Here is a 12,331-nt window from a genome sequence, read left to right on the forward strand (position 1 = left end):
TAACAAACAGAGTGTAGTCTTTTTTTCAACCCTCTTTCTCACATTTATTTTTCTTCTCTCTCTTACACACGCGCAGAGCTGTGCTAATCCCAGGTGAGCACTCCTGATGAGCGTGACATATTAATGCACTCATATGAGTGTGATTAAATGACCTTTAGGTATGTGAGAGACTGTGTGCTGACTGATGGGTTATGCTCATTCAGACTGCACTAATCTGCCATGAAGAGTGACATTATCATTACTCCCAATTAGCATTCAGTAGACATACAGTACAGCCACACGCTATAGTTCTTGTAACAGCTCTAATTGATTCATAACTTCTTGTGAAACAGGGCTGTTAACTTTAGGTGTTGGTTAAAGACTTCTTGATCACCGACTCTTCAGATGCTTCAGATAAGGTTTTATTGTATGATTTGTGTAGACGAGTTGCTGAAGACCAACTTTTATACTCCTGGGAAAGTAAAAAAAAAAAAAAAAAAAAAACTGAAATCATTAATATCTAAATATACCTGGACCAAAGTAGGCACATATGTGCTCGACTATATGAAATGCATGACAGACACTTTTATTTTAGTTTATACATGGAAAAAATATATTATTATACATAATTTTTAGTTTTGTATTAATTAATACAATATTGTTTTAATGTGCTTTGGCGAAAACTTGTAATACAACAAAACTGTAATAATAAGAATAGTAACTTAAAATATCTCATATTACATTAAAATGTTATTTTGCTTTTATGCCATTTACCTGTCTCCTCAACTTTAAAAATTCAGTAATTGTTTGCTCAAATGGGAATTTTCAAGACAAAATTCAAAAATCTAGTTTTCATGTCCAAACCCTTAAACATTTGGTTTATCTGAAAATACCAGGATACCTTTTGTAAGATGCATGCATAGTCTTGACAAAAAAGTGAGTTGCTAGTCCAATAAGGTTGCTGAAGAGTGACTGTTCAACTCACTGCTGTGACGGTACAGAGACAGAATACTGCCATCTATTGGCCTGACACATGAATGCAGTGATCTTTAGTACATTTTGTGTTGGTCCCTATAGAGAATTCAGTTATTCACCTGTCCTATGTTGCAATTTTGGATGCCACATGATCAAACTGAACACTTCTTTTGAATTGGCACAGAAGCGAAAGAGTATTTTAGATTCACCAAGAGTCCCAACATCTGATTTTTATCAGTCAAACGCACCAGGCCTGTCCTGTTGTTGATCCCTCTTAACGGTGTATAGTGAGATCTGAGACCTTACAGCACACTGGGGGGTCTCACTGTCACCATACACACACACGCTGTGAATTTGTTTGGGGACGGCTAATTCCCCTCAATCTCAGGCCTGAGGTCGGTGGGCTCGGGGGGACGGCCGTATTGACAGATATCCAGATCCCACTTTTCCCACTCTTCTTTTTCCCCAGGCTGGTACTCAAACCAAAGGCTCACTTACACAGCCACTTATCCCTCTAAAAACTACAACAGCCATACACACACACACACACACACACACAGATATATGTGGAGTGTTTGGTAAAGTGCTTTTGAGATCCTACCTAGTTTTGAGTTCGAAAGTTGGGACATGTTTTTAAAAAAAGTTAAGAAAATTGTGACACGATACAACCTGAAACAGGTTTCACACTGATCAAAACTGGATATATGCAATTTTTTTTTTGCCAGATTGGCACCCATGCACGCCTGGTTTAGGGGTTAACACAGGCTCCCTTTTCTGCGATGAGCAGTTCTTTCACTTAAAGGACACTGGTTTCTGAATGTACTTTTACTTAACCTTTTATTACACAACAGCTGTTTGAACCTCTTTGATAGTCTCATACACATGCACAAAGACCCTCCAGCCCCACCCTGACTTCAGTTATTTCAACAATGACTCTCCCGCTTGCCTGTGTAGACCATGCCAAGTGAGGATTAGTATTTTAGATGACTTCTGATGATGTGCTGAATAGACCGTGGCTCTTGTTTCTGTGGAGATGGGCCGTTTGGAAGGGGGTCCCGTGTTTATTGTGAGCCCGCCTCTTCAGTGCTGTTCAGTTCACTCATAGATTTTCACTCAAAATTCAGTTGTTCAGTCACTGTGCCAAATCGGGCAAACTATTTAACTCTATAAACAGTAATTTGTTTACAATTTTTGTTTAGTAATTTGTTTTACATTTGTGTTGTCGTATACCACATACCTAGTAATCAAATAAGCTATAAGGTACCGTACAGTAGGCCATGTGATATTGTAAGCAAACAATGGAGTAAAAACACTAGTTTGGTGAAGTGTTATTACAAATGATAATAAGTCATCTATTTGAATATATATAGTAAAATGTATAATATATTCCTGAGATCAAAGCTTTATTACTCCAGTCTTCAGTGTCACATGATCCTTCAGAAATCATTCTAATATGCTGATTTGATGTAACCTTAATTTTGATAGCAGTTGTGCTGCTTCATATTTTTGTGGAAACAATGAAACGTTATTTCAGGAAATCTTTGATGAATAGAATAGTGGAAAAGAACAACATGCATTACAGAACAACATTAGAGCTAGTAAAGCTCTAATTTGAAGCCTTTCTCCAGACTTTAAAAGACTAGTTCACTTTAGGGCTGCACAATATATCGAAATGCAAGCCACACCTTGCACAGCGTCTCTTCAGTTCTGCTGCAAATGTGCAAAGCGCACACACGCGCACATACATGCACGTTTCAGATGGCACGTGAACTCAAGAGTTGCTTCGTCTTTTGCATCTCCTCCTCATGTTTGAACAGACACATACACACAGAATTATGTTACTAGTACCCGTCTCAACATTTTAAATGTAAACAGCTGAGAAAGAAATCTGATGTGTATCTTTATACTGAATCCGTGCAGTCGGATTTAAAGGGACAGCAGCCTATAAATACAAGATGCTGAATATGTCACTAATGTTAATCAAACAAAATGGCTATAACAAAGATTAATCTAAATGTAATTCATATGGTGTTATTTTACACTTAATTATTAACTTTCTGTGCCAGAATGCTGCTGTTTATTTGATCTATTCTTGTAAATTGTGTATATCTTTTTTTTTTTACCGATTATTCACTTTCCTTTAATCACGTTTGAACTTAAATGCTGAAGGTTGAACTTTTAAGTACTTAAAGTGTATGGAAAGCAAAGTTACAACATAAAATTAGTGTTATTTTAATTTTTAGTTTTTTCGTATGTTCACAATGATGTTAAAATTACGTTTTACAATTTGTGACATTACTTTTTATGTACTGCTGGTCACTTTCAGAATTTGTGGTGTTTCGTTCTTTTCCAAGAAAGAGTGTGAAACAAATTGTTTATATAATTTTAATTTTTGAATATTTAAAAATATAATTGAAATTGATTTTACACACTTTCGTATCGCATATTGAAAAATCTAATTTTTTAACAAGGTATCACATATCGCATTTTTCTTCAATATCGCACAGCCCTAGTTCACTTCCAGAATAAAAATTTCCTGATAATTTACTCACCCCCATGTTATCCAAGATGAAGAAATTAAGGTTTTTGACGATAACATTCCAGGATTTTCCCCCATATAATGGACTTCAATGTGGACCAACAGGCTGAAGATCCCGTTTCAGTTCAGCCTCAGATGGCTCTACACAATCCCATCTAGCAAAACGATCATAAAAAAAAAAAGTGAGTTTTTCACCCTACCTTTTTGAACCAGAGTACACAGATGAAGAACTAACAATGCGCGACCTTTCCAATTTGATTACATAATGTGCAAAGTTGTGGACCCACATAGCAAAGCTAGTGAAAGATGTGCATTTGTGGTTAAAAAGTATATAGATTACACTAGATAAGACCCCTATTGCTCAGATGGGATCGTGTAGAGCCCTCTGAAGCTGCACTAAAACTGAAACTTAGATCTTCAGCCTGTTGGTCCCCATAGAAGTCCATTATATGGGGAAAAATCCTGGAATGTTTTCCTCAAAAATCTTAATTTCTTTGCAACTGAAGACAGAAAGACATGAACATCTTGGATGACATAGGGGTGAGTAAAATTTCATTCCGGAAGTGAACTAATCCTTTAATACCTATGTGGGTTTCACTCAAGAGTTCAGAGCAAAGGCTGTCCTCTCTCTCTCTCTCTCTCTCTCTCTCTCTCTCTCTCTCTTTCTGTGTTATTCGCCTGCTAATAAGTGGAATGCACTCATGTGTCAAGGCTTTACCTGCAGTCACAGCCCCAGCCTCGTCCCCAGGCAGCCTGTGCTTATTAGTTAATGAAATGCTCTTTAAAGGCGATGGGAAAGAAAAAGCAGCCTGGCTCCAGCTTGCTATCTGGCCCTGCTTGGGTTTCAAAACATCATTGCCTAGACAGCCAATTTACCAGGCCGTCCACAAAAGCGCACACATCTGGTGATTAGATGTCAGATGGCTGTTCGGCGCTCTTCACCTGGAGCGTGGTCAGTTGATGGTGATGTGGGGGTTTAACCGGTGACCAGGTTAATTGTGTAAGATTAAATTTTTATGTAACCATGGTCATGCCATCATGACCCACGTACAACTTATCTGGCTGAGAATCAGGAGCATTAATGAGAGAGTGAGGGGGAATATATTAGGATATTTTTAGTTTGTTTTCAATTTTACCATGCCTGTCCTCCACAGATGCCAATCATGAAGGGGCAGCAGAGGGCATCGAGAATATGGCCGACGCAGTCACACATGCGCGATTCGTGGGCACCGACCCCGCTAGTGATGAGGTGGTGCTGATGAAAATCCTCCAGGTAACATACAGCAAATAAATATATATAAATAAACATGTACACTACAAATTAATTATGTCAAAATATTGTAAGGTCATAGCAGTTTTTTTATTTTACATTTTATCCAAAGCGACTTATAAATGACAATGGAAGCAATTAAAATCAACCAAAGAGCAATGATATGCGAGTGCTATAACAAGTCTCTGCTTAGAGCACAGCAAGGTCTTTTTTTTTTCATATAATAAAAATAAAACAGATAGAAAACGAATAGAGTAAGCTAGTGTTAGAGACCTTTTTATTGTATAATAAATAAAAAGAAAACAAATAGAATACAAAAAGATTAGAGAAGCTAGTGTTAGTTAATAAAACAAGCAGTTAGTAAATAGAGTGCAAGTCTAAAAGGGGCATGTTTTTTTAACTCCAAGGCTTCTAGCTGTTTTTGAAGGAGTTATGGTTGATGTGCCTAACTTGATGGTGAAATTATGATGAAACAATGTATTTGCTGGAACCACAAGCAGTTCTGTCTTGGCAGGGTTGAGCTGAAGGTGATATGGACTGGTCTGGAAGACAAGAGGCAGACAGTGTCTAAACAAGATTTAAGAGTGGAGCAGAAAGTATCAGTAGCACTGTTAGCATCAAGAGATGATAACTGTTTAGGGGAAGGAAGCGAAGATGAAACCAATAGTAGATTGCCGGGAGGGTTAGAGTGAGCGTAGGTTACGTGTGAAGGTGTAAGTGATGTGTCAGGAACCGTGTTGAGGTTAAGAGTGAGGAAGAAAGTGATCCGGGGTGTGCAGTGGAGTAACCAGTACCATAAGCAGTGTCAAGTGTACATAAGCTCCAGTTGGTTGCCTGAGTTGTGAGTAGCAGTAGTTGACAGTCGGTTAAGGTCAAAAAAGGCAAACAGAGTGTGGAAGCCTGCAGCCTGAGGTTTATCTAGGTGAATGTTGAAGTCTCCGAGCATATCTAGGGGAAGGTTGAGAGCAGCACATCGAATTCATCCAAGAAGTTACTTTGTGGTCCTGGGGGTCGATAAACAACTACAAAATGGATTTTAAAAGGGTGGATTTTAATAATTTAATAAAATAAAATAAAATAAAAAGAATGGCGTTTATTTAAAATATAAATTGTTTGTAACATTGTAAATGTCTTTTCACTATTAAACAGTTTAATGCATCCTTGCTGAATAAGTCTTAATAAAAAATAAGAAATAAAAATATTACTGACCCCAGACTTTTAAGCATTAGTGTGTGTGTGTGTGTGTGTGTGTGTGTGTGTGTATATATATATATATAAATAGAATCAGAAAATCAACATGAAAAAACAGTATTAAATACTAGTCTGAAATGAATCCAGATAAGTGGCTTCAGTACAAGATTTTATTTCATCATTATTATTATTACTGTTATTATTTCCAGGTTTTAAGGAGTTTGCTGCTGACTCCAGTTGGAGCCCATCTGACCAATGAGTCTGTCTGTGAGATCATGCAGTCCTGTTTCCGTATATGCTTTGAAATGAGATTAAGTGGTAAGTGAATATACATGTGTGTGTATTTTTAAAATTTCTTTGTGCTTTTTACTTTTCTGCATCATCTCAGCTGATAGAGCATGGCTCTTGAAATGCCAAGATCATGTTTTTGATTTCCATGGGAAAATATATACTTCAAGCGCACTGTAAATCGCTTTGTATAAAATCTAAATGCTGTTGCTGTTGCTGTTGCGCATCCATATTGAACTTTTCAATGTGTGAATCTGCCTCCTGTGCTCTCAGGACTGTGATAAAGCCCTGCTCTAATCCTGACCAAACAGAGTCTAGTCTCTGAGCCCCTGAGGTGCTGCTCTCGTCCTCTGGACTAACATTTCCTTTTCTTTCTCCGTGGTTTTGCTCTTTTCTCATCACAGAGCTGCTGAGAAAGTCAGCTGAGCACACGCTGGTGGACATGGTGCAGCTGCTCTTCTCCAGGTAACTAGAGAGAGAATGGAAGAGGGGATGTAGAGATGGGGATTAGGAACCGAGACGTGTTCTTGCTGTTCACATAATCAAACCGAACCTGAGACTAAACACAACAGGAACTTGGTTGGTCTACATAAAGGGCTCCGATTCCACTCTCAGGCCTCTCTCCATTACCTCCGGAGGTTTCTGACTTCCCCCTCACACACATACAAGGACAGGTGAAAGCATCAGTCTCTGACAATGCGAAGTATGGCTAATTATCAGACCCACACAGAATCTGCTGCTGCAGTGCCCTCTCTCTGGACGGCAGTGTATGAGGAAAACAACATTTACAGACTCCCCCCCCCCCCCCCCACACACATTTTTTCAAATCTCTCATGCTCACTAAGACTGCATTTATGAAAAAAAGTTAACCATCTAGGCCTACTTTAGAACCTTAAATTATTCATTATATCGTTTGTCTGTGTTAGAATATTCAGAATATCAAATTCCAAGGTGATATTCAAACATTGCATTTTCTCTGATATTTCCAACAGGTTCTTGGCCATATATGTCTAGATACAAGTATTAAGTGTCGTCATTATGGACTTATAATTATGGACTTAAATAGCACACATTTCATAATCAGTGTAGTTCTGACTCTAACATGCAGTTCTATGATTGTGGTGTAATTGTGAGCCCAAGCCCTTAGTCTCCTCATGCAGGTCATAGTGTACTGCTGCTCTAATGCAATAACATGATTGTGGGGTGGCATTTATCAGAGGTGCGTATCCACTCGCATTAGACTTCCAGTCACATCCCGCACAGACGAGAGGATGAGACCTCAGAGCACATCTCACTCTACCCATCTGCATGTAGATTAGGAGAACACACACATATGTGTGCGCAACAAAGACATAATGACAAAATGTGGTCTCTTATAAAAGGCTAATTTAAAAAGGATCATATCATATTTTTGGTATTAAAGAGAAGCATCTGACTAATATCAGTGTTTTGACCTGTTTTTCAAGCCATGTAAACATCCTCTGTTTGTTTTTATAATTTCATTCACTGTAAAAGTCCTTCAGATGAGGAGCATTCATTAAGATTTTTTAATTAAAGCTGATGACACCTTTTAATCTCAGAAATGCACATACACAAACACTCACAACCAGATTTTGCCAGTCCTATTGTGTATGTTCTTATTGCCCAGACCCTCTTGTCCACATCGCCTTCACAATGAGGGTGTGAAAGGCTTTAATAACGAGTGTGTGTATTTCTGTGTGCCTAAGGGGTAATAAGCAGTGAATGTAGTGTGTGTGTGTGTGTGGTCGGGATAGCCAGAGTAATGAACAGCGGATCTTATTGAGTGCTCAGAACGAGGCTTATGCAGCCTGCTGAAAGCATTAGGGATGTTAATCTGTTGGACTCACAGATCATCCTATAATCAAGCCAGCAAGACAACAGTCCATTAACGCGGAGCAGAGTTAACATCAGGATCCATCTCTCCCAGCCTGCCTGCGCTGACATCTCACTGAAGGGGAAAGCTGCAGTGTCCACACAACACACACACATGCAGACAATGCCTTCGAGGCTGATAACATTATCCATCTAATTCAGCTAATGAACCAGGGTGGGGGTCACAAGTCATGCCCTGGGAACAGAAATGCTGACTCTTCAAATATATTGTCTCTCCTCCGTTTTGGTTTTAGAGAGGATTCTCTAAAGGAGTTAATTAATCTGCAGTTTGGGGAACTAGACGTGACTCGAATCCTGCCCAAAATATTTAGAGTATTTAATTTTCAGACTTTTTTTAATACCAAAGCAAGGAAGCCCTTTTCTAAAGGATGACACATCACACATGTATGTCAGTTTTATAATTACATGGATAAAGTCCTATTTGTACTGTTTGAAAGGTATTAAGCATCATTAAAGCGACGTCATTCCAAAATTAAATAGGCTTTTATATTGCACTTAATTTTTTACTTTGCTTTAAACTGAAAAATTTTCTCTATACTATGAGTAATGTGAGATGCAAGTGTCTTAAAATTTATTTATTATATTTACATTGATATTTTCAGATTGTTTCATAGTAATAAAACATAGGAAAACAACAGTTAGTGTTGCAAAATTGATCAATTATGAAGCAATTAGATTTTCAGACAACAATAGTGTCAATATTTAGCTCAATTTAGTTCTGTATTCAGTTCAGTGCACAGTTTTGAATCTGTTATGAAACATGTGTGGAGTTTGAAAATCCCTGAGTTGTACATAAGAGAATCATTTTAATGTAATTTTTTTAGAAAGTCATTGACCTTTCAAGCCGAACTGTTATTTCTGCAGAGCTTGTCACGCCAAACGGAACGGTGAAATAATAACTCTGTCTTTGGTCAGACAAACACGGTTTCATCCCAACTCATGCTACTGGTTCAGTGCTATGTCCTGTCACGCCCGGCTGGGCCACTTATACTGATTATGGTTCTCTTTTTGTGCTAGTAGTAGTTCAAAAATGTCACACTTCACCTCTATAAAACTCATAGAAAGTGTTGCCATAAATGCATCTGATAACTCTTTGTAATATTTGTTTTGCAGATTGCCACAGTTCAAAGAGGAGGCCAAGAGTTATGTGGGCACTAACATGAAGAAGGTAAATATAAAATCCTCCCCAGATCTTCATTCTCCCTCCAGACCCTTTACACCCGTTTCCCATTTGCCTTCCTCATTTCTCATTTATTTCATGATCTTTGTTAGGCAGAGGTCTCCATACCCATAAGTGAGGTCAGTTGCTGTTGCATAATTATTATACCTGTGTGTGTGGACCATCCATCAGGTTAGGAGATGGAAAATAGTGTCTAGTGAGAGCTAACTTTGATTTTCAGCCACAGTTGGTTCTGTATTTAGAAAGACATTTGCTCCTTTTCATCTCAATTATTTAGGGATCAAAGACTCTCTCTTCTCCTGTCTTTTCATACCTGATTGTTGATGTTGAGTTCATCATTTGTCCATTTGCCTGTTCCAACTCGCAGATCCCAAGCTGTATTCTGGACACACAGGATTTTATTCATGCAGATCAGCCTAGAAACACCAATCAGACGGGCTTAGAGAGGCTATAGCACATTTATATGCATTAAAACAGCCGTTTTTATTAGGTTTCAGCAAGTGCATTTAAATACACCGGGACGCATGGCTATATATTTGAATGCCTGGTGGGAAGATTCACAAAAGAGTTAAAGCAAGCATTTGTCATAGCACCAAAAAGGAATTCTCATCATCTTTTTTTAAAGAGATATTGAAGGTTTAGTACAATTTAAACTATTTTGACAACAACTGTAGCATGCAATTTCATCATGTTCAATAATCAAAATAACACATTCACAAAGACAATGTATTATGAATATGGAAATATTAGTGTTTGCAAATAATACTTAATATGAGTATAAAGTTCATTTAGAGTCGCGTCTCATTCTAAAGAAAGAATATTTGATGAACAGTCATGGGTAAACAGTGTAACATATGTGTAGGTTAGGTCCAGCTTTATACTTCATGCAAATACATTGATTCGAGTTGAAACCACATCGCTTTTATTTTCATTTTGCTTCCATAGTTTCATTTGAATGTTACTTTTTATATTTAAATATATATTTTCCTTCGAATGGGTCTTATTTTTTATCCTTTAAAGACCAGAAAATCCCATTTGACTGCCATTTTGCATGCTTTGTGTGTTCCTGTTCTGTTTATTGCACCCATTATCTTTATCCTTGGTTAGTCTCCCCAATTAACACATGATTGTTTGCAACGTATGCTGAGGTCCTATTCTCTCCCCGTTGCCTCGGGTTAATGTCATTGAATGGGTGTGTTATTGAGTTCCTGATAATGAATGTGAGTGCATGGATGTCGTCCAGGTATGCGTGTAGATTTCTCCCATGTACATTCTATGCATGAAGGTATACAGTATATGCTCCCATGTCATGCATCTCCCTTTGAGCTTGGGACATGTCCATCACTAATCCCGGGCCTGCCCCTTCTCTCCTGAGGCTTAAAATATCTTATGGAAAAACAAACGAGTGCAGGTAAGGAAGAAAAGATCGTCACCGATCAGACTCGCTTTAAACTTGTACAACCCCCATTTATTTAACATATGACAGTGTTTTGACAGTATAACATGTCCAGGTTGAAGTTCTTTGTTCTATTTTTGGTTTCATGTTGATGTTAGAATTCACTGAATACAGTTTTTTTTGTCTTTTTTTCTTTTGGAAAACTAGTGAGACAAGCTGAGACAAGCATTAGATAGTTATTTTGTGATGCTGTTTCAGTTATGTATTTTAATGAATACAGTTAAAGAAATTCTTCTGCTAATCCATAGAATTTTTTTTTACAATACTACACACAGTTTCCTGCACCATTACAGAGTGCAGTAATCTGGTTTTGGAAGTAATTATCCCATTCTTTTTCTCCGTAGGGGAGATGTTTTTTAACAGTAAGTTTAAACTTTTAAAGGCCGAGACCTACTGTGATCTACTCAATCAGATGTTTTTTAATTTGAGTTTGATGCTTCATGGTTCATGATGATGATCATGATTATTTTTGTTTAAAAAGATAATCATTCTCATCTGAATTCTCATTAGAATTATTGTACCTTCACATAAGCATAAATCAAGAGAATGAATTGAACTTTCTGTAGTTTGCTGATTTATTTTATTCATATACATTGTAACCTTCCAACCGAGAACTCTCAGAAGGACTCATCACAAATAAATTTATAAGGGAGGACTTCATTGACTATTATGGAATTAACCAGACTCAGAAACACGAACCAAGTACAAACACCTAAGTAATTGCATAAATGTTTATATCAAATATGTCCCACAAAACCATCAAAACAGTGAATCAACAATTGAAGATATGCATGCATGGTTTCTAAGTTGACATAGTGAAAAAAGGATAAATGGTAACAAACGTATCTGGTCATTGTCCATACCACAGGTGCAGATGAAGATAGGGGATTTGTCAAACAAGAAAAGAGCAAAAAAAGTCCAGTAGTTCATTTCAGATTCTAACTTCAGTCAATCCAGACTTCAGTTCAGCTTATATTGCAATAATGGTGTCCTTGTAACCCTCAACCATCTCAAATCTCAGTTGATCCAAGTCATCAAATGATGATACTGGCATGACTAATTAGAATCCATTAAGAACCAGTACAGCATAGGATGGAAGCATCAAGTAGAATAAGAAGGATAACTCTGTAGATGAGGCATCTATGAGAAGTCCTTTTGGATGAGCTTAAAACCAGTTTCTCAACCCGGACTCTACAGTATACATAAGGTTAGCAGAAGGAGGCCATGCTTCTCTCCAAACAACCAAACAATCTCCTACTTCTTCTTCTTCCTGCCTTTTATCCAGAGAAAGAATAGTCTGGAGAGACCCCTAGAGCATGGTAGTGGTACTACTGCTCAAAAACCAAAGTAACTGCTCTAAAGGCTGTTACAACATTGACACTCTCTGCATTATGAGGATTGTATAATCTGCAGGAGGGTTTTCTAAAAAGTTCAATTACTTTTGTTAATTACAATAGTTCCAAATTGTTAACTTTTTTCCTATTAAAAACGACACACTTTATGTTGTGGCACAAATGTTGTGTAAAGTGCATTCATTCA

At 37.6% G+C, this 12,331-nt stretch overlaps 1 protein-coding gene across 2 annotated transcripts in view; it reads left to right on the forward strand.

Annotated features, from left to right (window-relative positions):
- Positions 1 to 12,331, forward strand: part of LOC132110906 (Golgi-specific brefeldin A-resistance guanine nucleotide exchange factor 1-like) — a 90,805-nt gene that overhangs the window by 46,826 nt on the left and 31,648 nt on the right. For both annotated transcript variants that reach the window (XM_059517992.1, XM_059517993.1), the window contains exons 5-8: positions 4,648 to 4,766; positions 6,164 to 6,272; positions 6,647 to 6,707; positions 9,270 to 9,324. In XM_059517992.1, the coding sequence (XP_059373975.1) occupies positions 4,648 to 4,766; positions 6,164 to 6,272; positions 6,647 to 6,707; positions 9,270 to 9,324 (344 nt within the window). The remainder of the gene's footprint in view (positions 1 to 4,647; positions 4,767 to 6,163; positions 6,273 to 6,646; positions 6,708 to 9,269; positions 9,325 to 12,331) is intronic.

Source organism: Carassius carassius, chromosome 30 (genome assembly GCF_963082965.1).
Source record: "Carassius carassius chromosome 30, fCarCar2.1, whole genome shotgun sequence".
NCBI lineage: Eukaryota > Metazoa > Chordata > Actinopteri > Cypriniformes > Cyprinidae > Carassius > Carassius carassius.